Source organism: Myotis lucifugus, unplaced genomic scaffold, assembly GCF_000147115.1.
Source record: "Myotis lucifugus unplaced genomic scaffold, Myoluc2.0 scaffold_46, whole genome shotgun sequence".
Taxonomy (NCBI): Eukaryota; Metazoa; Chordata; class Mammalia; order Chiroptera; family Vespertilionidae; genus Myotis; species Myotis lucifugus.
In genome coordinates this window covers 3,853,055-3,874,988 of record NW_005871094.1, presented here as the reverse complement: position 1 = coordinate 3,874,988, position 21,934 = coordinate 3,853,055, and the positions used below count along the sequence as shown (strand labels likewise).

The 21,934-nt window shown below is 38.2% G+C and overlaps 1 protein-coding gene across 4 annotated transcripts in view; it reads left to right on the top strand.

The window, feature by feature from the left end:
• The window catches only part of EXOC4 (exocyst complex component 4), a 719,168-nt gene that overhangs the window by 85,202 nt on the left and 612,032 nt on the right, over positions 1–21,934 (top strand). For all 4 annotated transcript variants that reach the window (XM_006088330.3, XM_014455451.2, XM_023753513.1 and 1 more), the window contains exon 6: positions 6,282–6,525. In XM_006088330.3, coding sequence (XP_006088392.3) covers positions 6,282–6,525 — 244 coding nt within the window. The remainder of the gene's footprint in view (positions 1–6,281; positions 6,526–21,934) is intronic.

The following is a 21,934-nucleotide window of genomic DNA, read 5'->3' as shown; positions in this document are numbered from 1 at the left end:
TATGTATTGTAAAAAGTTACGAAATTTTTATTAAAACGTTTCTTACATACCGTTATATTGGCTGGGCCACAAAAATATTTGTTGTGGGCCACGTGTGGCCCACGGGCTGCGAGTTTGACATGCTTGCTCTATATGAATCTCATTGTTTTCTGTTCATATTTATAGTATCAGAGTGTTTTATAGAAATTCTAGCTCATTGGCTCCCTCTTCTGTCAAAATCCAGATACTTTTTTTTGTTTTTGATGGTTGGGGAAGGTTGTTTGTTTCCAGAACTTTGATGCTCTTGTCCTGTAGGATCCTGAATTTTTCTTTTATGCTTCATTCTCTCTTCACATCTGATATAGCCAAAGGGCATTTCTCTCTTTTTGTTTTATTTCTTTCCCAGAAACTGTGCGTCTCAAACACTGCTCCTTCAGACTGTGTCTGCTTTTAAGTTCCTTCTCTATAGTCCATGCTCTGATATGCTTGGATACTTTTTAGTATTTTGAAACTTGCAGTGGACTTTGTCTTTGTATTGATAGTTTCAGTTCAGTCTTTGGTTCACCACTAGCTCCCTTCTTCTCTCCTCCTCAGTGTTTCACAGTCTGACTTGGCCTGCAACAAAGCCTTGTGGCTGAGCAGGACTGGAGAGGAGCTTGGGAGATCACTTGCTGGGATTAGATGGTTCTTTTCTTATTTCTATTTACAGTTGTTTTGAATTTGGGGCAATTTCTGTCTTAAAGTTAACCTGAGGGCATGATTTCTATGACTTTTATTCTTTTCATTGTTCTATGTTGTTTTGGGAGAAATATTGAGAAATGGGGACCTATGCAGCCCCCATTGTCTTCAGCAACTCCAGAGTTCCTAAAGCTAGAAGTTTTCAACTTACATTTTTTATTTTGGGGGTTCGTTTTTTTGTTTTCATGTCACATCACATTTAATGTGCACAATTCTGTAGGTAATGCTATCCCCACTTTACAGATGAAGAAATTGAGGTCCAGCAATATTTAATGACTTGAGAGATTACACAACTAGAAAGTGGTAGAGATGGAAATCAAATCCAACATGTGTGATGCCAAGCTTTTGTTCTTTCCATTACATCATGCTGTCTTCCTGGGCAGTTGAACTTAAAAAACATACATTAACAAATACCTGCAGTCTAATAAATTTTGTGAATATTAGTATAAACTATCAACCTATTCATCCTTTACTTGTCCTCTTATCCTGTGTCCCTCTTACTTTTTTAGTAGCTTCTCTCCATTAGGTGCTTCTCTGAGCTTCAAAGGTACATCCTCCTTGCTCTAAATGGGGTGATGAGCTTTGTCTCAAGGGAAACTAATTAAACAGATAGTCTTGTTTGTTTTTATCCTAATAAAAGGTTTGCTATTAACCTTCCTGAGGCAAATAAACCATCATTAAACCCTTAGTCCACTTTTACTCCTGGAATAACCAGTGCACATTCACTGTGCTAAAAGTCAGGGCAATGTGGGTTTCATCTCCACCTCAGAATTGAAACCATCCCTGTGCCCAGGCTGAAAACACTCCCTGCTCATGTAAATGAGAGCTCCTGGGAGCAGTTGGCAATAGCTTTTGGCAGCCTCCTTTCAGGAGTGGGGTATTATATTGTCTCTAGTTTTCTTTAATTTAATTTGTGCCTTCGGGGTTCTTGGTTAACATTTTTGAAGTACTTTAATCAGGAATCACAACTCAGGGTAGTTAGTTAACATTTGAAAGACCCTAATCAAGATTCTATACTCCAGTGGCAACCAGTGCATCAGATCTTGCTCTCTGAGTCTGCCCTAATGGGTGTATTACTTAGAATAAAAGATGTTAGAAGTAATTTTTTATGGTGAAAAGAAAGATATTTAAGATTTATAGTTGACCAAGTGCTTCCACTGGGACATGATTGGAGGATAAGGATTGGTGAGTCCAGCAACCTACCAGTCTAGGTCTAGAGCTTGATTTGTTTCTGTGCTTATAGCACTGGGAGGATTTCATCAACTCGCCTGGCCAGTCACTGCAGCATAGGTCTCTGCCAAATTCTGCCTGCTTCTCTACCCTGAGCTCACTGGACATGCACTCTGGCTGCACTCATTGTTTACATTTTTTGTCTACAGAGATATTACTCTCAATTTTGAGGCAGACTATTTTTTTAAAAATTTAACTTATATTTTATATATAATAGTGTTTTTTTAGTAGATTGGATATCTAAAGTATGAAGTTGTAATGACATTTTGATCAGAGGCAGAAGAATTATTTTTTATTAGTGGTAACTTTCTTATTATTTCCTGCTTGACAATATTGTCAGTATTCTGAGGCCAGGTTCCCATCTGTGGGGGCAGCATGGTGGGTATGTAATCCTGATGCTTTAGTGGTCTAATTAGGCTTGGTGATTTTTTGAAGGCTCCTTTTTATATTGAATTCTGTTCAGTAGTGGCAGACATTATATAGAGATAATGTTCTTGAATACATGTAAATTATGTAGGTAAAAAATGTATGTTATATAATTTAGGTACTGTGCATAATATAAGGAATGACATCTACCAGGAATTTCTATAGTAAATATTACCATTATCTCTTATACCTTATTTAACATCTATATATATAAAAACCTAAGCGACTGAATGACCAGTCGCTATGACGTGCACTGACCACCAGGGGGCAGACACTCTAGCAGGAGCTGCCCCCTCATGGTCAGTACACTCCCACAGCCAACCTCGGCGGCTGGCCAATCTCCTGTGGTCCCTCGCCCCCAATGGCCATCTCCGATCGGCCCCTCCCCCCCAGCAGGCCAACCTCCCACGGTCCTTCCTCCCCGCCCCCTCTTGCTGGCCGGCCCTGATTGGCCCGATCGGGACTGGGTGAGACAGACCCTATTGCTGGCCAGGCCGAGGGATTCCAATTGTGCACAAATTCGTGCATCGGGCCTCTAGTGTATAAATATAAATGATAAATTAATATAACATATTCAATAAAAATTAGTGTTTTACCATAGCCCTGACCTCCTGCAATTTGATGACATATGGCGTATGTTACCAATCTTCCTTTCCAAGCATATTATGAAAAGAAAACAGCCACGGACTGGTCTAGATTGCTTTCTGTACTTACTGGAAAACGAAGAAGTAGTTTTCTTTTATAAAATATTTACTGCATAAATGGATCATTCACCTTGTTTATCTCTTTTTAAATGGGTTATCTATAATATAGGTATACCTACTCAGCTATAGGCTTAGTGATCAGAGATGCATAGATTTACACTGTACTTAGTAGAATCATGGAATTGTAGGGCTTGAAAGGACTGCAGATATCTTCCAGTTAAATATTCCATGAGTCCCAAAGTGTCTTAGGTAAACCTCTTTCAGGATTCCATGCTTAAGCTCAGCCAGTGACATTTACACCCACTTAGATAAGGATGTATGGATGTAGAGGATGTATATGCATGCCTGTCTGTCTAATAAGAGACAATTGGGGCCAGTAGGATTTTAGTAGAAATAATTGGTGAAAGGACATGAGAGTCTTTTATTATTTAGCAATGTTCTACCAGTGAAAGTTTTTAAACCAGGTTCAAGAAATCCTCACTTAAGACACTCAAAGCAAAAATATCGCAGATAAGAAATTGGAAAAGGAAGTAAGGTGTTTTTGTTTTTTAAAGTGTTCTAAAACCCACACATTGAGTGCATATTATAGCAATATAGATACAAGGGAATGATTTGGGGTGTGGTAGTTTAGAAATATGTACATTTTGCTCTAATTGTGCTGTGAGCCCTTACTGAATTTCAGCTAAATTATTTTGCACAAGGCTTTTTCATAAAGTACCAATAACTCTATCTGAAATCACAGGGTTTTTGTGATTATTAGACTAGTCTTCATGGTTGATTATATTATCCTTTTAAATTGCCTTTTAATTTTCAGCTGATGTAAGTGAAATAGATACTATAAATTAATTAATATTGGATCTGTTCCGTGTTTATGCTCTAGGAGATTTCAGGAGACAAGCAGATAGATAAGGTTCTTAACAAATGTGCCATTTGGGGCGGTGGCATTTTAATATTCATACCTTGCTTATTTGTTATTTTTAATAGGCTATCTATTATATTAATGTGCATGTAAGTAGCTATATGCCACGTCATCTAGGCCCTTATTGAGTTAAACTACATTTATCTCATCACCAATCACTCTTGCGGCATGTGGCTGTAATTTTCAGGTGGCCCTTTGCATGGTCCTTTGTTATTTATAGATCCTCTTTTATGAAGATCATTTTGTCCCAGCTAAATTTCTGTTACCTTTTTTTCTGCCTGAAGTTCTGCTTATCTTTTCGCTTCATTTCCCCCTCTAACAGGTTGAATTTAGATAGTCCCTTGGCTGCTAAATACTTTTCTCGTCTTGCTTTTGAGGTTGGTCTTGAAGGATGGAATAATTTTGTGGCCTGAGGTGTCTAGCTCTTTGTGTATAAAACAAAACCTGCAACTAAAATGTGTATTCTTGAAATGTCACTTTTGGAAATATCAATAACTTTTTTGATTTGCCTTCAGAATTGATTGGCATGTGATCTTTAGAGGCTTACAGCTTCTTGGTTCTACTTCCAGTTTACTAGTATTAAAAAAACTTAAATTTAAATACCATATCATCAAATGCCCACTGTTCTGTGAGGAAAACCACATGAATTTGGTTGTTATTTATGTTCTTCTTTCTCTTTATGGATTTTAGGGGTCTGTTGAATCTAAGTAAGACAACAGCATCACAGATAAATATGCAGAGGACTTACTTTAGATTAAGGTTGTATAAGTAATTATATCATTAAATGCATTTGGTTTATATTTATGTGCATTTTATGAATCTGGAGCAAAACACAGGACTGAGGAGAATAGCCTACTTGTCATCTGGAGTAGAGGTTTTAGGAAATGTATTTAGTGGTTACAAGGACTTACTCCATATACTGGCTATTTTCATTTAGGGAATGAAATAAACAGATTTCAATGCATTCCAGTAGTGCCGAACAACCCAGACTGCACTTGTTGTGTAGTTGAGCTAGAATCTACTAAAGAAGAGTGTATGCATCTTTCAGAATGGCACATATTTTAAAAATGATTCAGTTTTTTTGAGGAGTGGAGGAGAGGGGAGGATGGGGAAACTTTATTAGGGTCCATATTTAAGTTTGTATTCACTTTTGCTTTGTCTGTCCTAATCCAGCCACTTGTAAAATTAGAGAATTATTTTTAGGCCAGAAGTTTTCAACCTGTGCTTTTTTCTTTTGACAGCAGTGCTTGCTCTGAAATTACAGGAGAAGTGTTGTGTATATGTATATTCGTTTGAGGGAAGGGCCTATGGATTTCAGCAGATAACAGAAATCTCAGATTCCAGTCCCACCTGCTTCCCAACTTCTCACGGGGTTAAGAACACTGTTCTAGATGTTTCTTCCATTTGAAAACCAGGTAGCTTGGATGAAAGCTGCAGTCTAAAGATCTAGAGAGATTACTGACATATATAGTTCGTTCTCAGAAAACCTACATGTATTAACAATACCAGTCTTCAGTAGATAATAATCTTATGCTAGACATACCCTCAAAGTTTTGTCTCACTTGCATGCATTATTTTCATTTATTTTCTTCATCTCTTTTATAATTTGTTATAATTTAATCTTATTTACCTCTTCTTCATGTATTTGTAAATGTCTTTATATCAAGCTATTTATCTCTTCTAAATAATAAATAGGAATTTTGAAACTATGGTCTGTCTCTTTAGAATTCTCATGCCAAGTGTGACATTTTATAAATAGTGAATACTTAATAAATGTCACAAACTGACTGACTCATTCTGGAAGTGGTAGTCTATGGAAACTTCCCATGGAGATTTGCTTTCTTGCTGTTAATTGTTTCTATCTCTTATTACTAACCAATTGGGATGGATTGCAGAATGTACTGTTTTTGTGTGATTCTTACTTACTATGTAAATATAATTTAATTACAAATATAATTGAAAAATCTCTATTTAAAAAAAAAGATTTTAAAATTGATTTTTAGAGATAGAGGAAGGAGAGGGGGAGAGAGAAACATCAATGTGAGAGCAAAACTTCCATTGGCTGCCTACTGCATATCCCCTACCAGGGATCCAGTCTGCAACCTGGGCATATGCCTTGACTGGGAAAGGAAAGGAACCTTTCAGTGCATGGGACAATGCTCAACCAACTGAGCCACACCAGCCAGGGCTTCTCTGATTTCTTTAAGGGAGCAATCAAAGCAGGGAAGCCATGTACCAGACCCACTGTGTTTTTTGTAATGGAGCCTGTGTTTATTTTTTTACAGTGAGGGAGATAAACCTACAGGACATCAAAGAGGATTTGGACTTGGATCCAGAGGAGAACAGCACCCTTTTTATGGGCATCCTCATCAAGGGGCTTGCCAAACTGAAGAAGATCCCAGAGACAGTGAAGGCCATCAAAGAACGCTTGGAGCAGGAGCTCCAACAGATCGTGAAGAGGTCTACAACCCAGGTGGCGGACAGTAGCTATCAGAGGGGAGAGAACCTCACTGCGGACAACCAACCAAGGTAGATCGGGTGCAATTCATGTGTTTGATAGCTATTATACCTTTCCTAGGGTGGGAGGTAAGTAATTATCTTCTGTTGATATTATTTCTTGAACTTGGGATACTATAAAACATACAAACTCAATTGGTGAAAACAGCTTGAATAGGTATAATTCAGCTGGCTTTTTTTTCCCCTTTTTCTTTTTTTCCCCCAGCTGGCTTTTGACATAGTTGCGAAGTTTCAACGCATTTTGTTCAGATGCAAATGAAAAAATGAAGCAATTATTGGATATTTACTAAGTATTAAGCAGAATTCAAGGCAATTTGTATATATTATGTCATTAAGTATCACTACAACTTTATGAACTACTTATTAGCCATAATTTACAGTTAGGGAAATGGGCCTCAGAGATTAAGTAATTAGTCAAGGTCACAGAGCAAGTGACTGATCTTGGGGTTGAATGCAAGGCCATGGTCCTTCTTCCATGTTTTGTCCTTTAATATGTGGATATTTGTCAGTAGGCAAATCAGTCTCAGGAATTATTGTATCTATTTAAAACAACTAATTGGGTTTGGATTTCATACTTCTTGTTTCATAAGGGGAAAACTGAAACTGTGCTTTGATCCAAACTCTGTCTTGACTGTCAGGCACTGAGAGAGCACGTCTGCCAAACCAGAGTCTAGGGCACAACAGACTAATGCCATCTGATGGTGGGACAAGAGCTGAGAAATGGAGGCTTTCCTAGAAAATCCAGGATCCACTCTGCAAAGATCTCTGTTCTCCTCCTCCTCTGCTTTTACCCCGAACTCTCCACATACACCAGACATAGACAAGGCAGGAATTTGGATGGGGGCGGGGGGGGGGGTGGGGAAACTACACTTTCATCTGAGAGCACAGGGCACAGTAAGGCATGTCTTCTGAGTTCAAATAATGTGAGTTTCTGGGAAGGCATCATAATCTTATTGACATGCTGTTAAGGAAATTCTGCTGTTTGTTAGGGCTTAAATTTTTTTTCTTTAAAGAAGATAAATTTTAAAGGAAATAATAATAGCTCACTTAGTATAGAATTTCCCAGACTTACTTTAAATTTTTTTGGAAAAATAATGTATGCTGTTTTTTATATTCTTTTATGTATCTAAATAACATTAATTTTAATTATACTTTAAAATTTCAACATTAATTCCCTTGTAAACTTCATTCAAAAGTACAGTTGTTGAAGAAACCTTCCTTCACCCCTCGCCTGCCACAGAATATTTCAGAGCACATGTTGTGATGAGCATGGGTTTGGGAGTTGAGCAGCCCTGACTGAGGAAATAACACCTGCTTTATAGGGTTGCTGGCATTAGATGAGGATATATGGTTAGACTTTAGGAGGGTAGTGCCGGTAACTGTATTGGTGTATATTAATATACACATTTATTTATTCTTGTTTCTTTCCTCAACTTCATGTTCTTTGATCACTCACAGTATGACCCACAGAAGCTGGAACTGGTTCTGAATTGAATTTTTCTTTGTTGCCTGGTGCCTGGATTTCCTTGATGACCTTTTGCCTCCTTATTAATGAGCACTCCAGAATTCCGGCTCTCTATATGTCCTGCTGCTGCAAGTTCCTAGATGAATACGCTGAACTTTCATAGGGAAATAACATGACTGTAGTATATATTGGAAGTAAAACGAAAGGGCACGGATCAATAACTTTTCTGCAGATCTCATTACAGTGCCCTTAAAAGCAATGTGTCTTTCAAAGGATTTTGACCTCTTCCTCTTCTGTGCCCTAAGCCCCTTGCAGAATTCATGAGTGGAAATTGCAGCAGTAGAGGTAGAAATTCAGCATACTGCCCTGGAGATAATAAATGTTTCTCTATGGGGAATGAGTCAGCAAAAGGTTTTTTTCTTCTCTAAGTTTTGTTTTTGTCAATATTTTGAAGGCTTTTGTAGGCAGGATATATTGGACAGTAGCAAGTGAACAACCAAACTATCTAAAACATGATCTCATTTTATAAAATGTACAAATCTGAAATTTTGGGCCCAAACACTTTGAGGTAAAATAGTACAGAGAAAGCAAATATTGGGGGTGAACAACTTAAAAAAAGGAAATTAAATTTACTGGGGTGACATTGGTTGATAAAATGATATAGGTTTCAAGTGTTCAGTTCTTTTAGAAAACGTATTTTTATTGATTTCAGAGAGGAAGGGAGAGGGAGAGAAAGAAATATCAATGATGAGAGAGAATCATTGATCAGCTGTCTCCTGCACACCCACAAGGGGGATCGAGCCCATAAACTGGGCATGTGCCCTGACTGGGTATTGAACTGTGACCTCCTGGTTCACAGGTTGGTGCTCAACCACGAGCCGTGCAGCTGGGCTCAAGTGTTCAGTTCTGTAACACGTCATCTGTAACACATTGCATTGTGTTTACCACCCAAACTCAAATCTCCTTCCTTCGCCATATACATTTGACTCCTTTACCCTGTACTACCTGCTCCCCAACCCCACTTCCTTTCCCTCTGGTGGTGAACCACTTTTGAAGATTAAAGATTAAATTCTTGGGCTGGCACTCCAAATGACTGATGGTTTTGAGCTTGTCTGTGTGCTATCAAATGCTTTATAATGTCTCAAGAATTACCTTGGAAACATCATTGAAAAGTCATGATTTGCATTGCTGCTTCTTAGAGGTTTAGAAAGGATAGTGTCAGATTATCCCTTAAAGCTTGCATGGTACTTCGTGTTCATTGAATTTTACTGGGAGGTGTTAGTGGCATTTATTTTAGAGAGCAGTAAAGCCACAATATTTTGCATATTTTTTTTTTTTACCATTACATACAAGGACTCTTATGCCAAAGGTATAAGAATCTGTTTATAGAAAATTGAAGCATAGCCAAAAAGAGCCATGATTCTTCCTTCTCTAACATGCATATTTTTCCCCTCATCCCCCCTCCCAAGTGGGAAAAAAAAAGACTATTAGAAATCATTAGCATATAAATGCTACTCTGAGGCAAGATACCATTTCTGTAACTTTTTCTGAAAGTTTCATTGTTTAATATCATCCTATTAAATATATTCTGGTTGTGATGCATTGCAGGCTTGTTTTCATTTGTTTTTATGTAGAGAATTAATGTTGTATGCTATTTTGCTAGAAAAGTAGAAGGAACCAAGCTAGAATTCTGTCTTTTTTTTCACTTCCTACAGAGCCAATATACATTCACAGCCAGTTTTTAAAAATCACTTCAATGATCTACTTATTATTTTATTTTATTTTTGACCCCAAGCTATCTAAACTAAAATTTCCCAAAATATCTGCTGTCTCTTTATAGGAGAAATATTTTGTCATTCATAATCTATCTAGTGTCTATAAACCTACACTTACTATTAAAGGAAAATATTCAACTACTTTTGTTGCCAACTTGATAAACATTAGGGGACCATGTGCTTTGCCAATCTCCCAGTACCACCAGCTACCCATTATGTCCTCAGAAAGGCAGGCAGTGTCTTCAATTTCAGGTCTCCAACTCCTGCTGCCTAATCATTGGTTCTTTCCCCAAATCTAGCTCATGAGCATTTTCATGTCATTTTTGTTTTAAAGAAGCTAGAACAGCCGTGGTCAAACTACAGCGCGCCGCGGGCCGGATCCGGCCCGTTTGAAATGAATAAAACTAAAAAAAAAAAGACCGTACCCTTTTATGTAATGATGTTTACTTTGAATTTATATTAGTTCACACAAACACTCCATCCATGCTTTTGTTCCGGCCCTCTAGTCCAGTTTAAGAACCCATTGTGGCCCTCGAGTCAAAAAGTTTGCCCACCGCTGAGCTAGAAGCAGGTCTCTAGTAAGAAAAGCATGAAGAAAAGACAGAATAAATAAAATCTCCTCAAAGGTGCGATATCTTGTCAAGAATATGAAAGAGAAAAGAATGTGGGAAAAGAATGATTGGCATGTGTGAGGCTACTACATCATCTATTTGAAAATGGTCCTGTTTAAACGTCAAGACAAAATTCATTGCAGGGGTTGGTGCTGGAGGCCTTTTCCACTTTGGCAAAAACTGTTGTTCTTGAAGAAGGCAAAAAGGGTTGAATGAGTTGGAGCCATGGCTGTTAGATCTTTTTCCTTTTCAGAAGGAAACCATTTTTGCAGTGTTCCTTGATCTCTGTTATGAATGAAAGGTTTTGTCTGATAAAAAAGTAGAGAACGTTGCATGTTCTATGCTCACTGTCATATTGAAGGAAGGTTCATGGAAAACAAGGAAAGAAATATACTTTAATGCTAAAAATAGTTGTGTTTAGATAATAAGGTCGTATGTTTTATTTTCTGCTCTATTTTGCAGCTGTTAAGTTATAGTGGAAAATAAATTCCTTATTCAAGAATTAATTTGAACTATTATTCAAGTTATTTTAATTAGAAGAAGGCACTAAAAATGAAAATGTGCCCTGGCTGGGTGGCTCAGTTGGTTGGAGTGTTGTCCTGTGCACCAAAAGGTTGCAGGTCAGGGCATATATCTAGGTTGTGGGTTTGATCCCCAGTTGGGTGATTATGAGAGGCAACCAGTCGATGTTACTTTTTCACATCAATGTTTCTCCCTTTCTCTCTCTCAAATCAATAAACATATCCTCAGGTGAGGATTAAAAATTAATAAAAATAATATAAAAATAATAAATTTTTATTAATAAAATGAATAATAAAAATAATAATAAAAGAGAAAAAGCCTATTGTGGTATTAGTATGGAAAAATGTAATATCTATTTGCAGAGCATTACATTACTTTTTATGATTTTCTGACTGCTCCTAGAATGGAAGCTTCAAGAGAAGAGAGAAGTAGTTTGCCTTGTTCAGCACCATGTTTCCAGAATGTAGCCCACCTGACCCATAATAAATATTTGTTGCATGAAAGAATGACTTTCACATATATTGAATATGGATCAAAAATTGTATCAAACATAAGATCTCTGCCCTTATTGAGTTTAAAGTCTAGAAGAGGAAAAAAGGCATTAATCAGTGAACTCTGAGATAAGTTTATTAGTAAAAATTGTTTTATGTATTGTAAAGGAAAAACAAAGAGTGCCGTGAGAGCATATAACCATAGGGGCTTCAGCTGGTCTGGGTAGGTTTTTTTTTTTTTTTTTTTAAATAATAATAATAACTAGTGATTATTGAGCTCCATTTATCTAATAGCACCTACCAGTGAACTAGCCATTTTTCTAGTATGTCAGTCTTTTTATTGATTTATAGGATCTTTATATATTAAGACAATTAGTTCTTAGGTATTTATATTGCAGTTTTCCCCCAGCTTCTCTTTAGACTTCATGATGTCTGACCATTAAAAATTTTTTATTTTTATGAAGCTATATTTCTCAATGTTTTCTTTTATGTCTTCTAGGTTTTGTTCAAACTTGGGACTTCCTCACTCTTTGATTATAGAAACTTTCCAAACTTTCTTCTAGTACATTCTTTATATATATATATATATTTATTTTAATTTCTTTATTGATTAAGGTATTACATATATGTCCTCATCCCCCTCATTACCCCCCCAACCCTCACCCCCCCACACTCATGCCCTCTGAGGTTTAACAGTCAAGCTTCTCTGTCTCCGGATCTGTTTTTGTTCATCAGTTTATGTTGTTCATTATATTCTATAAATGAGTGAGATCATGTGATATTTATCGTTCTCTGACTGGCTTATTTCACTTAGCGTAATGCTCTCCAGTTCCATCCATGCTGTTGCAAATGGTAAGAATTTCTTCTTTTTTACTGCTGCGTAGTATTCTATTGTGTAGATGCACCTCAGTTTTTTAATCCACTCACCTGATGATGGGCACTTAGGCTGTTTCCAAATCTTAGCTATGGTGAATTGTGCTGCTATGAACATAGGGGTGCATATATCCTTTTTGATTGGTGTTTCTAGCTTTTTGGGATATATTCCTAGAAGTGGGATCACTGGGTCAAATGGGAGTTCCATTTTTAACTTTTTGAGGAAACTCCATACTGTCTTCCATAGTGGCTGCACGAGTCTGCATTCCCACCAGCAGTGCATGAGGGTTCCTTTTTCTCCACATCCTCGCCAACACTTGTCGTTTGTTGATTTTTGATGATAGCCATTCTGACAGGTGTGAGATGGTACCTCATTGTTGTTTTGATTTGCATCTCTTGGATAATTAGTGACTTTTAGCATGTTTTCATATGTCTCTTGGCCTTCCTTCTGTCTTCATTCGAAAAATATCTATTTAGGTCTGTTGCCCATTTTTTGATTGGGTTGTTTATCTTAATTTTGTTAAGTTGTATGAGTTCCCTGTAAATGTTGGAGATTAAACCCTTATTGGTGATAACATTGGCAAATATGTTCTCCCATGCAGTGGGCTTTCTTGTTGTTTTGTTGATGGTTTCCTTTGCTATGCAAAAGCTTTTTATTTTGATATAGTCCCATTTGTTTATGTTCTCTTTCGTTTCCATTGCCCTAGGAGCAGTATCTGAAGAAATTCCTTAGGCATATGTCTGAGATTTTGCTGCTTGTGGATTCCTCTAGTATTTTTATGGTTTTCCGTCTTATGTTTAAGTCCTTTATCCATTTTGAGTTTATTTTTGTGTATGGTGTAATTTGGTGGTCTAGTTTCATTTTTTTGCATATATCTGTCCAATTTTACCAATACCATTTATTGAAGAGACTGTCTTGACTCCATTGTATGTTCATGCCCCCTTTGTCGAATATTAATTGGGCATATTGGTTTGGGTCGATTTCTGGGTTCTCTATTCTATTTCATTGATCTATATGTCTGTTCTTGTGCCAGTACCAGGCTGTTTTGAGAACAGTGGCTTTGTAGTACAGCTTGATATCTGGTATTGAGATCCCACCTACTTTGTTCTTCTTTCTCAGGATTGCTGTAGCTATTCGGGGTCTTTTTTTATTCCAGATGAATTTTTGAAAGTTCGTTGCAGGTCTGAATTATGCCATTGGGTATTTTAATGGGGATTGCATTGAATCTATAGATTGCTTTGGGTACTATGGACATTTTGATGATGTTGAGTGTACCAATCCATGAACATGGTATGTTCTTCCATCTGTTTATATCTTCCTCTGTCTCTTTTTTCAGTGTCCTGTAGTTTTTCACATTCTTAATATTTTTGATACATCTGGAATACTAAGGAATGGCTACACTACTTTTAAACATATATAGCACTTAGGACATTGTATTGTAATGGACTGTGTGGTACACCTTTTATTTCTGCCTCCTGTATGTTTGTCATGTAATTGGTTGTCAGTGTTAGCTAAATGAGTGCTGAATAATTCTAATACTGAATCATCTACTTTATAGTCATCTTTTTTTCCCTTCAGGGTTGTTCTTTGCCTCATTTCCTGTTTTGTTTTGGTTTTTTCCCTTTTTCTGATTTCTCAGTTTAAGAAGACTGTAGATTTGTGGAAAGACATTTTTGCTCTAAAAATTGAAAAAAAATATTTTAAAAGTTCAGAATCCAGAACTCAGAATAAGGTTATACTTATAAGGGGGAGTCTTACAAAGTGCTTTCATCTATGAGAAAGTCTAAAGACACAGGCACCAATGTTAGTTTTGTAGTAGAAGTAGAGTGCTTATGAAAAGAGAAATAAGTGAGATATTTTTCATGATTTCTTTAGACCTGTGGCTAGAGTTGGGCATTTGTTTCTTTTTCAAATATGAAGCATTTTCTTTCATCTTCTCTGTCTCTATTAGTTACTCTTCTCCTAAGTATCTGAAATGTAGGATTTTGTGGACTTGGTCATTTTATTTTACAGAAAAGTCATTTAAGAGAAGCTTTGAAGCAAGGTCAAACAATGGGACTTCTGGTAGCCATTCCCAAGCACTGCATGTTACACCTGGACATACTTGAAATCAGGAAGGGCCTCGATGTGATTTCGATGAGTAATTAATTTGAATCAAAGCAAGCAAGAGGCAAGTAAATTTGACTTCAGTGATTATGATTCCATTTGATTAAATCTCTAGTTTTGATTACATGTATCAGTGAGAACATGCTTTAAATGCACACAACTATTAAATACTGAAGGATATGAATAGGATGAATCGGAGACATATAGAAGAAATTTCACTATTCCTCAACTAGAATATACCCCCTGCAGTTTTACTGAAATATTTTTAGAACAAAGGGGAGGAATTAATTCTTTACATATGGGAGTTACTGCACCAGTTGTTAACTAAAATATACAGTTCATTATCATGGAAGGTAGTACTGATCCCAAATCTATGTACTCTCTAATAGGTCTACATAAATTAATGGATGATGGCCTCATATGTCAGGTGAGTTAGTCAAGGCAGTAATGTCTATAGCTCTTTTGTAAATGTGAAGTTGGACAGCTGTCCTGACTGTATATTGCCCTTTGGTTATAGTCTCTAGAGAAGGGGACTTGCTAAATGGGCCAGAGGTCTTGATATTACATTTTATTTATTTATTTAGGATACAACATGTCCTTTAATTATTTTTTGGGGGAAGGGATTCCACACTTATACTCAGTTAAGAGAAACATTTTGATCAGTACAGAGGTCTTTTCTCAAACACTTATCATGCCATTGATGCATAGGGAAGGGTCCCAGCAGCTCAGGCTCCTCTCCATTGGTTCTCACAAAGTGTGCTTCCCTGTGGGGAGAGGCAGATGCTTCAATGGAACCCAGGTAATTTCTCTTGGGCCACTTCTGATCATATCTCAGCTCTTAGAGTGCTTTATATGCTCCATCTGTACACTAACTCTCTTGGCAAGAAGCTTGCCCTTAACTTGTTTGTTCATAACAATGCCTACCACATGCTGGGTGACACTGTAGACTCTCAGTGTTGCCGTGGTAACATTGTAGGGCATTCCTTTTCGAACAGAGCCCATTCCCTTGATGTCCACAATGTCACCTTTCTTGTAGATTTGCATGTATGTGGCCAAAGGAACAATTCCATGTTTTCTAAAAGGCCTACAGAACACAGTGGGCGCCTCTCCTCTTTCCCTTTGTGTTAGGCATTTTAGCGAGTCACTGGAAGATTGTGGTTCTGCTACATTTCTTCCTTTTTTTAAAAAAAATCTCACCTGAGGTTATGTTTATTGATTTTTTTTTTTTTTTTTAGAGAAAGGAAGGGTGGAGAAGGGAGGGAGGGAAGGAGGGGGAGAGAGAGAGAGAGAGAGAGAGAGAGAGAGAGAGAGAGAGAGAGAGAGACACATTGATGGGGAAGGGAGAGAGAGAAAGAGAAACATTGATGTGTGAGAGAAACATCAATCTGGGGATTGAACCCACAACCTAGGTATGTGCCCTGATTGGGAATCAACCCCAAAACCTTTTGGTGCATGGGACAATGCTCCAACCAACTGAGCAACCTGGCCAGCACTCAATATTACATTTCTTAAATCTTTGTTTTTTATTTGTCAGAGTAAAAAAAAGAAACCTGCTTTTCATTTCTCTTGTTTTACATACTACAGCAGGTTCAAATTAGAGATTGAACCAGTTAAGGGAACAATAGATAAAGTCAATTTCATGGGTTATTATTGATAACATTATTTACGTGTCAGCCTTCATGCTGCATCAAAGCCCACTTCTGTATTTGGCAGATAGTGGGAGCAGCTGCCTTAGGTCTTGTCATTTTGTGTACTTGTTGGTGTCATAATACAAAAGGTAGTCTGAGATCAAACTGACACTGTATCATTTTCATTGTGGACACACACAAACAAATAGTTGTGTCAAATGAAATTTGCAGCCTGACTTAGGAATGGGCACATATTAACTGCCCAAGAAATTTAATGAGTAAATAAATGAGTAAAAGATGCAAATAAGATAATTTTTAGTAAGAGGACTCTATGTTGACTAGTCATTTTTTAAATCTCAGCACTGCTTATAGTGAGTGAGTGAGTGTGTGTGTGTGTGTGTGTGTGTGTGTGTGTGTGTCTTGGGGGGTTTAAGGATCAGCCCCACCAAAGTCACTTGAGAGTTAGAAATGCAACCCTGTGGGGGAGGGATGATTGCATTGGAATTTGTGGGTGCAGGGCCCACAGGAATTACGCTTGAGATTATTTTTATGTATGCCCAAGTTTGCAAACACTCTTTATAACCACAGACATCACAGAGTTTGCAGTTTTGTAGCTTTTATGCTTTGCAAAGCAGTCTGCCATCTGGTGTCTCACCTGAGTGAGCCTCACTCCTGGCCTCATCACAGGTGGGGGCATTATTATTAATCCCAGATTTACCCAGGGAAATGTGAAAGCTGAAATAATTTGACAGCTCACAAAGCTTGGTGGCAGTGGAATTAAGAGTAGAAGTTGTTTCTTTCCACCGTGTAAGTTTGCTTCCTGGCTCATGTAAAAATGACATTCCTGACTCATTTCCTGGGCTCGATTTAGTTTTTCCTCTGGATAAGGGTACAATCTGCACTGATATATTCATCCTCCCACCCACACCCCCCAGTAGTGATCAATGGCAGGACTCTCCAAGATAGCTGGAGTAGCTGGACCTGTTAAAACGTCTGATCAGCAGCCACAGAGTAAATGGATCTTAATTAGTTCACCTGAGAATCAAACTGATGACTTAGATTCCTACACGATTCCCCTAGAAACCTAGTACATTCTTGTACTAAAACTAATATACAACTAAGTAATAAGAATATTCTCCTAAATTCTTAACTTTTGTTATCTCTAAGAAGTGGATTTATGGATAATTTTTCTAATGTTGCATATGAGGCAATACTATTTTGGAATGGAGGAAAGCCCCCCCCCCCTTTCTTTATTGATATATAAAGGACATATAACATTGTGTAAGTTTAAGGTGTACAGTGTGTTAACTTGATACACTTACATATTGCAAAATGATTACCACCATAGGATTAGCTAACACCTGCATTACATCACATGATTACCATTTCTTTTTTGTGGTGAGAATATTTAAGATCTCTTAGCAACTTTAAGTATATAATACAGTATTATTAACTATAACCACTATGCTATTCTTTAGATCTCCAGAACTTATTCATCATAGAGTTGGAAGTTGGTACTCTCTGTCCACCACCTCCCCATTTCCTCCACTCCACTAGTCCCTGGCAACCGTGATTCTTCTTCTTCTTCTTCTTTTTTTTTTTTTTTAGATTCCACATTTAAGGGATATCATATAGTGTTTGTCTTTCTATGACCTATTTCACTTAAGCATAATGCCCTCGTGGTCGTAAACAGTAACACATTGTTCTTTCTTATGGCTGAATCATATTACGTTATATACAGTACTAGAGGCCCAGTGCATGAAATTCGTGCACGGGTAGGTCCCTAGTTGCTACTGGCTGCCGGCTGGGGCCTTCCTTCATTCTGCGCCGCCTCCTGGTGGTCAGCACGTGTCATAACGAGTGATTGAACTCCTGGTCGGTCGAACTCCCGAGGGGACACTTTGCATATTAGGCTTTTATATGTATAGATATGCCACATGTTCTTTACCCATTCCTCTGTTGATAGACACTTAGGTTGTCTTCTTATTTTGGCTATTGTAAGCAATGCTACAGTGAACGTGGGAGGGCAGATAACTCTATTGAGATCCTGTTTTTATTGCCTTTGGATGTACACCAGAAGTGGGGTTACTGGATCATTTAATAGTTCTATTTTTACTTTTTTGAGGAAGCTCCATACTATTTTTCATATTGGTTGCACCAGTTTACATTTCTACCTAACAGTGCACAAGGTATCCTTGCCAGCACCTATTTCTTGGCTTTGATAATAGCCATTCTAATGTGTGAGGTGATATCTCATTGTGGTTTTAATTTGTATTTCTCTGATGATTAGTCATGTTGGACATCCTCTCGTGTACCTTTTGGCCATTTGCATGTCTTCTTTGGGAAAATGTGTATTTAAGTTCCTCTGTTTACTTAAAAATTGGATTGTGATGTTTTTGTTTTTGATTTGTGTTAGTTTTATACATATTGGATTGTTAACCCCTTATCAGATATATGATTTGCAATTTTGTTCTCACATTCCATAGGTTGCTTTTCATTTCATTGATGCGTTTCTTTTGCTCTGCAAAAACTTTTTAATTTGATATAGCCCCACTCATTTGTTTTTTCTTTTGTTACTTTTGCTTTTGTTGTCAAATACAAAATATTGTTGCCAAAACTGATATCAAGTAGATTACCCTTATGTTTTCTTCTAAGATTTTATGGTTTCAGCTCTTATATTGAAGTCTTTAATTCATTTTGAGTTGATTTTGTGTATGGTGTAAGAATAATGGTGGAGTTTCAGTCTTTTGCATGTGGTTGTCCAGTTTTCCTAATACCTTTTATTGAAGGGATTATCGAAAGGCTGATGAAAGAATGATACTAAAACTTTAGTGAAAAGCAAGGGGGCCTGGGTTTATTGTGTAACTGTAGTCATTAATTTGCTACACGTTAGAATGAGAAATTCTTTTGCAGTCATCCCTCCAGAATTCAGAAACTGAGCAGGAGAGGCTGACTTGGCCAGCAGGGAAGGGACACAGGAAGGAAATGACTGGTGCCAGGACCCAGTTTAGTCTTCCTTTTATTTTTACTGTGTTTCAGTCTATGCTGCTAATAGTTTTATCCTGTTCTTTTCATAGTGCAGATGGAGAGTTAGTCAGCACTTCTCAAATAGTAACTTCTTTGTACATGAAGATTGTTATTAATAACTGGGAGAAATTATTTCTACCCCTTAATAGTAGGTATTAGATAACCTTAAAGATGTCTTGTTTGAAATGAAAAATACTAGCTTAGCCATGCTTATTAGGAAAATGTGTATGTGAGATATAGGCATGTAACACTAAGACCATTTGGGTATGAAATAATTGATCATCAGTTTCTTCTATTTTTCTACTTTTATTTTTAAAAAAATACATTTTTATTGATTTCAGAGAGGTAGAGAGAGGGAGAGAGAGATATAAACATCAATGATGAGAGAGACTCATTGGTTGACCGCCTCCTGCATGCCCCCTACTGGGGATCGAGCCCAGAACTCGGGCATGTGCCCTGACCAGGAATCAAACTATGACCTCCTGGTTCATAGGTTGATGCTCAACCACTGAGCCATGCTGGTTGGGCAGATGATCAGTTTCTTTTAATTTCTTGTATAAAAGCTAAGATCTGATGTCAGGATTTTTCCCATCGTTCTGAGCATAATAGTAGCAGGGAAATAGATATTGTGGTTATTGCCTTGGTCTGTCAGTGTGGAAATGCAGACCCCTCATACTAGGGTCTCAGCAGAGAAGTAGCAGAACAGAACTGATTTTCTCCCGTGTGTGTGTCTTTGTTTCGTGACCAAATAAGGCAGTCTCTTGGCTGCAAACATGGGTTTTCCAGCCAAATAACTAATTCAAGGTTTCCTGGGTGTTAAATTTAGAACCAGATAGTCGTATCTCACCTTAAAAATTAAACATTTTTCACAGCTTGATGATAGAGCTTTATATCATAAGCATTTCTTTTCTTGTGCAGTTGTGACTATTCCTTAAAAACTTCTTCTTCTTACCCCTTTGCCTTTTTTCCTGGTGTCACTTGAAGGTGAGACACAAAGGATTAGCTGTGGGTAGGAAGTTAGTAGAAGAACTGGGAGTGAAGAGGTAGAAGTAAAAGAATTTGGTGGTTGATTGGATTGGAGGGAGGAGGGGGAATGATTTGCTGGAACAAATGATGCCATTCATGAGGGAACATGGAGAAGTAGGTTTGAGGAAGAATGTGATGAGTTCCATTGAAGACCTGCTGTTTGAAGTCGACAGCGCAGGGGAGCGTTCTGGCCCGAAGATGTTTGGGAGTTGTTAGCAGGGGGATAACTGAGGACGGACTGGTCAGTGAGCTCGCTCAGAGAGAGCATGAGGATGAGAAGAGTTCACAGCATTTAAGGGAGCAGTTCCTGCCTGAGAGCTGGGAGGGAAGCAGAGAGTGCAGTTCTGTGGAGCGCGGGGAAGGCAGTGTCTGTAGGAGTGAGAGGTCAGTAGAAGCAAGTGCTACACCCATTTGAGTAAGGACTGAAGAGAGCCTGTCAGATTGAGTAAAATGATTATCTGAGATTTAGCAAGACTTTTTTGTAGAATACTGAAGGGCTGAACACTGTTTGCAGTGAGGAAGGAAAGGCAGTATAGACCCCTGTCTTTCTAGGCCTGTTTTTCCTGGCATCCTAGAGTACTTATATCTCTATGGCCTCTTGTCAATTGCTTCCTTTTTCCCTAACACTCCTAAAAAGGAACATTCTCCAAAATTGAGTCCTTTTTTCTCTTCTTACCTCTGAGCTTTGGTTTTCTTGTCTGTAAAATGAGGCTACAAGTGGGACAGCAGGTCCTGGAATAACTTTGTTTCATTTAAAGTGCTTTTGTTACAGTGTTAATGAGATGCCATAGAAACTTAACTCTGGATTATATCAATGGCCTGTGGTATAACTGGTTTCATTACATGTCATTTTGCTTAAAATTTCAGAACCTATCAATGATGTTAAGTGAGGACTTACCTGTGCCATCCTCACAGGGTTGTCCGAAGGATTAGATGAGCTAATCCACGTCAAGCACTGCACACCCTGCCTGGCGTGTGATCAGTGAGGCCGTTGTGGATGTTGTGGTCGTGTCTTTGTAGTTGTCCTCATCGCAGTCTTGGTCATCACCATCCTCCTCCTCCTTCTCTCCCTCCTCCTCCTCCTCCTCCTCCTCCTCCTCCTCACTTCAGCCTTCCTTTCCTCCTCCTCCTCCTCCTCCTCCTCCTCCTCCTCCTCCTCCTCCTCCTCCTCCTCCTCCTCCTCCTTAACCCAGCCTTACTGTTGCATGGATCTCTTCTGTTCAGACAGCTTTAGCTGCCAGCCCCAGGCAGAGTTCTTCTAGTACTGCTGCCCTACATTGCTCATTCTTTTACTCTTTTTCTTTTCTGTTAGTCCTCACCCGAGGATATTTTTCTGTTGATTTTTAGAGACAGTGGGAGGGAGAGGGAGAGAACACACAGAGAGAAATATTGATGTGAGAGAGACACTTCCATTGGTTACCTCCTGAATGTACCCTGACCAAGGCCAAGGAGTGAGCCTGCAACCAAGGTCCATGCCCTTGATTGGAATCGAACCTGGACCCTTCAGTTCCCAGGCCGATGCTCCATCCACTGAGACTAACCGGCTAGGGTAGCTCATTCTTTTACTCTTGATTTGGGCATCCACAAACTTTGACTGAATGCTTTCCCCATCCTGGGCACTGGGCCATGTGTTAGCATAAAGGGAGCATAAAACAGGGACTCTGTCCTCACTTTCTGGTCCAGGAGGCTATGATGTTACTGTTTTGTCACTTTTTGCAGTCCACTGTGATCACCTGGCTTTGTTTTGGAGTGGTTATAGAATCACAGAGGAATAGAGGCACTGGCTCTTATTCTGTGAATTAGGCCTTTTTAAGTTATAAGTGATAGGACCCTAACTCCACTGAATTCAATTGAAGAGGCAGTTTCATTGGAACGATACTGGTGTATCTTAAACAT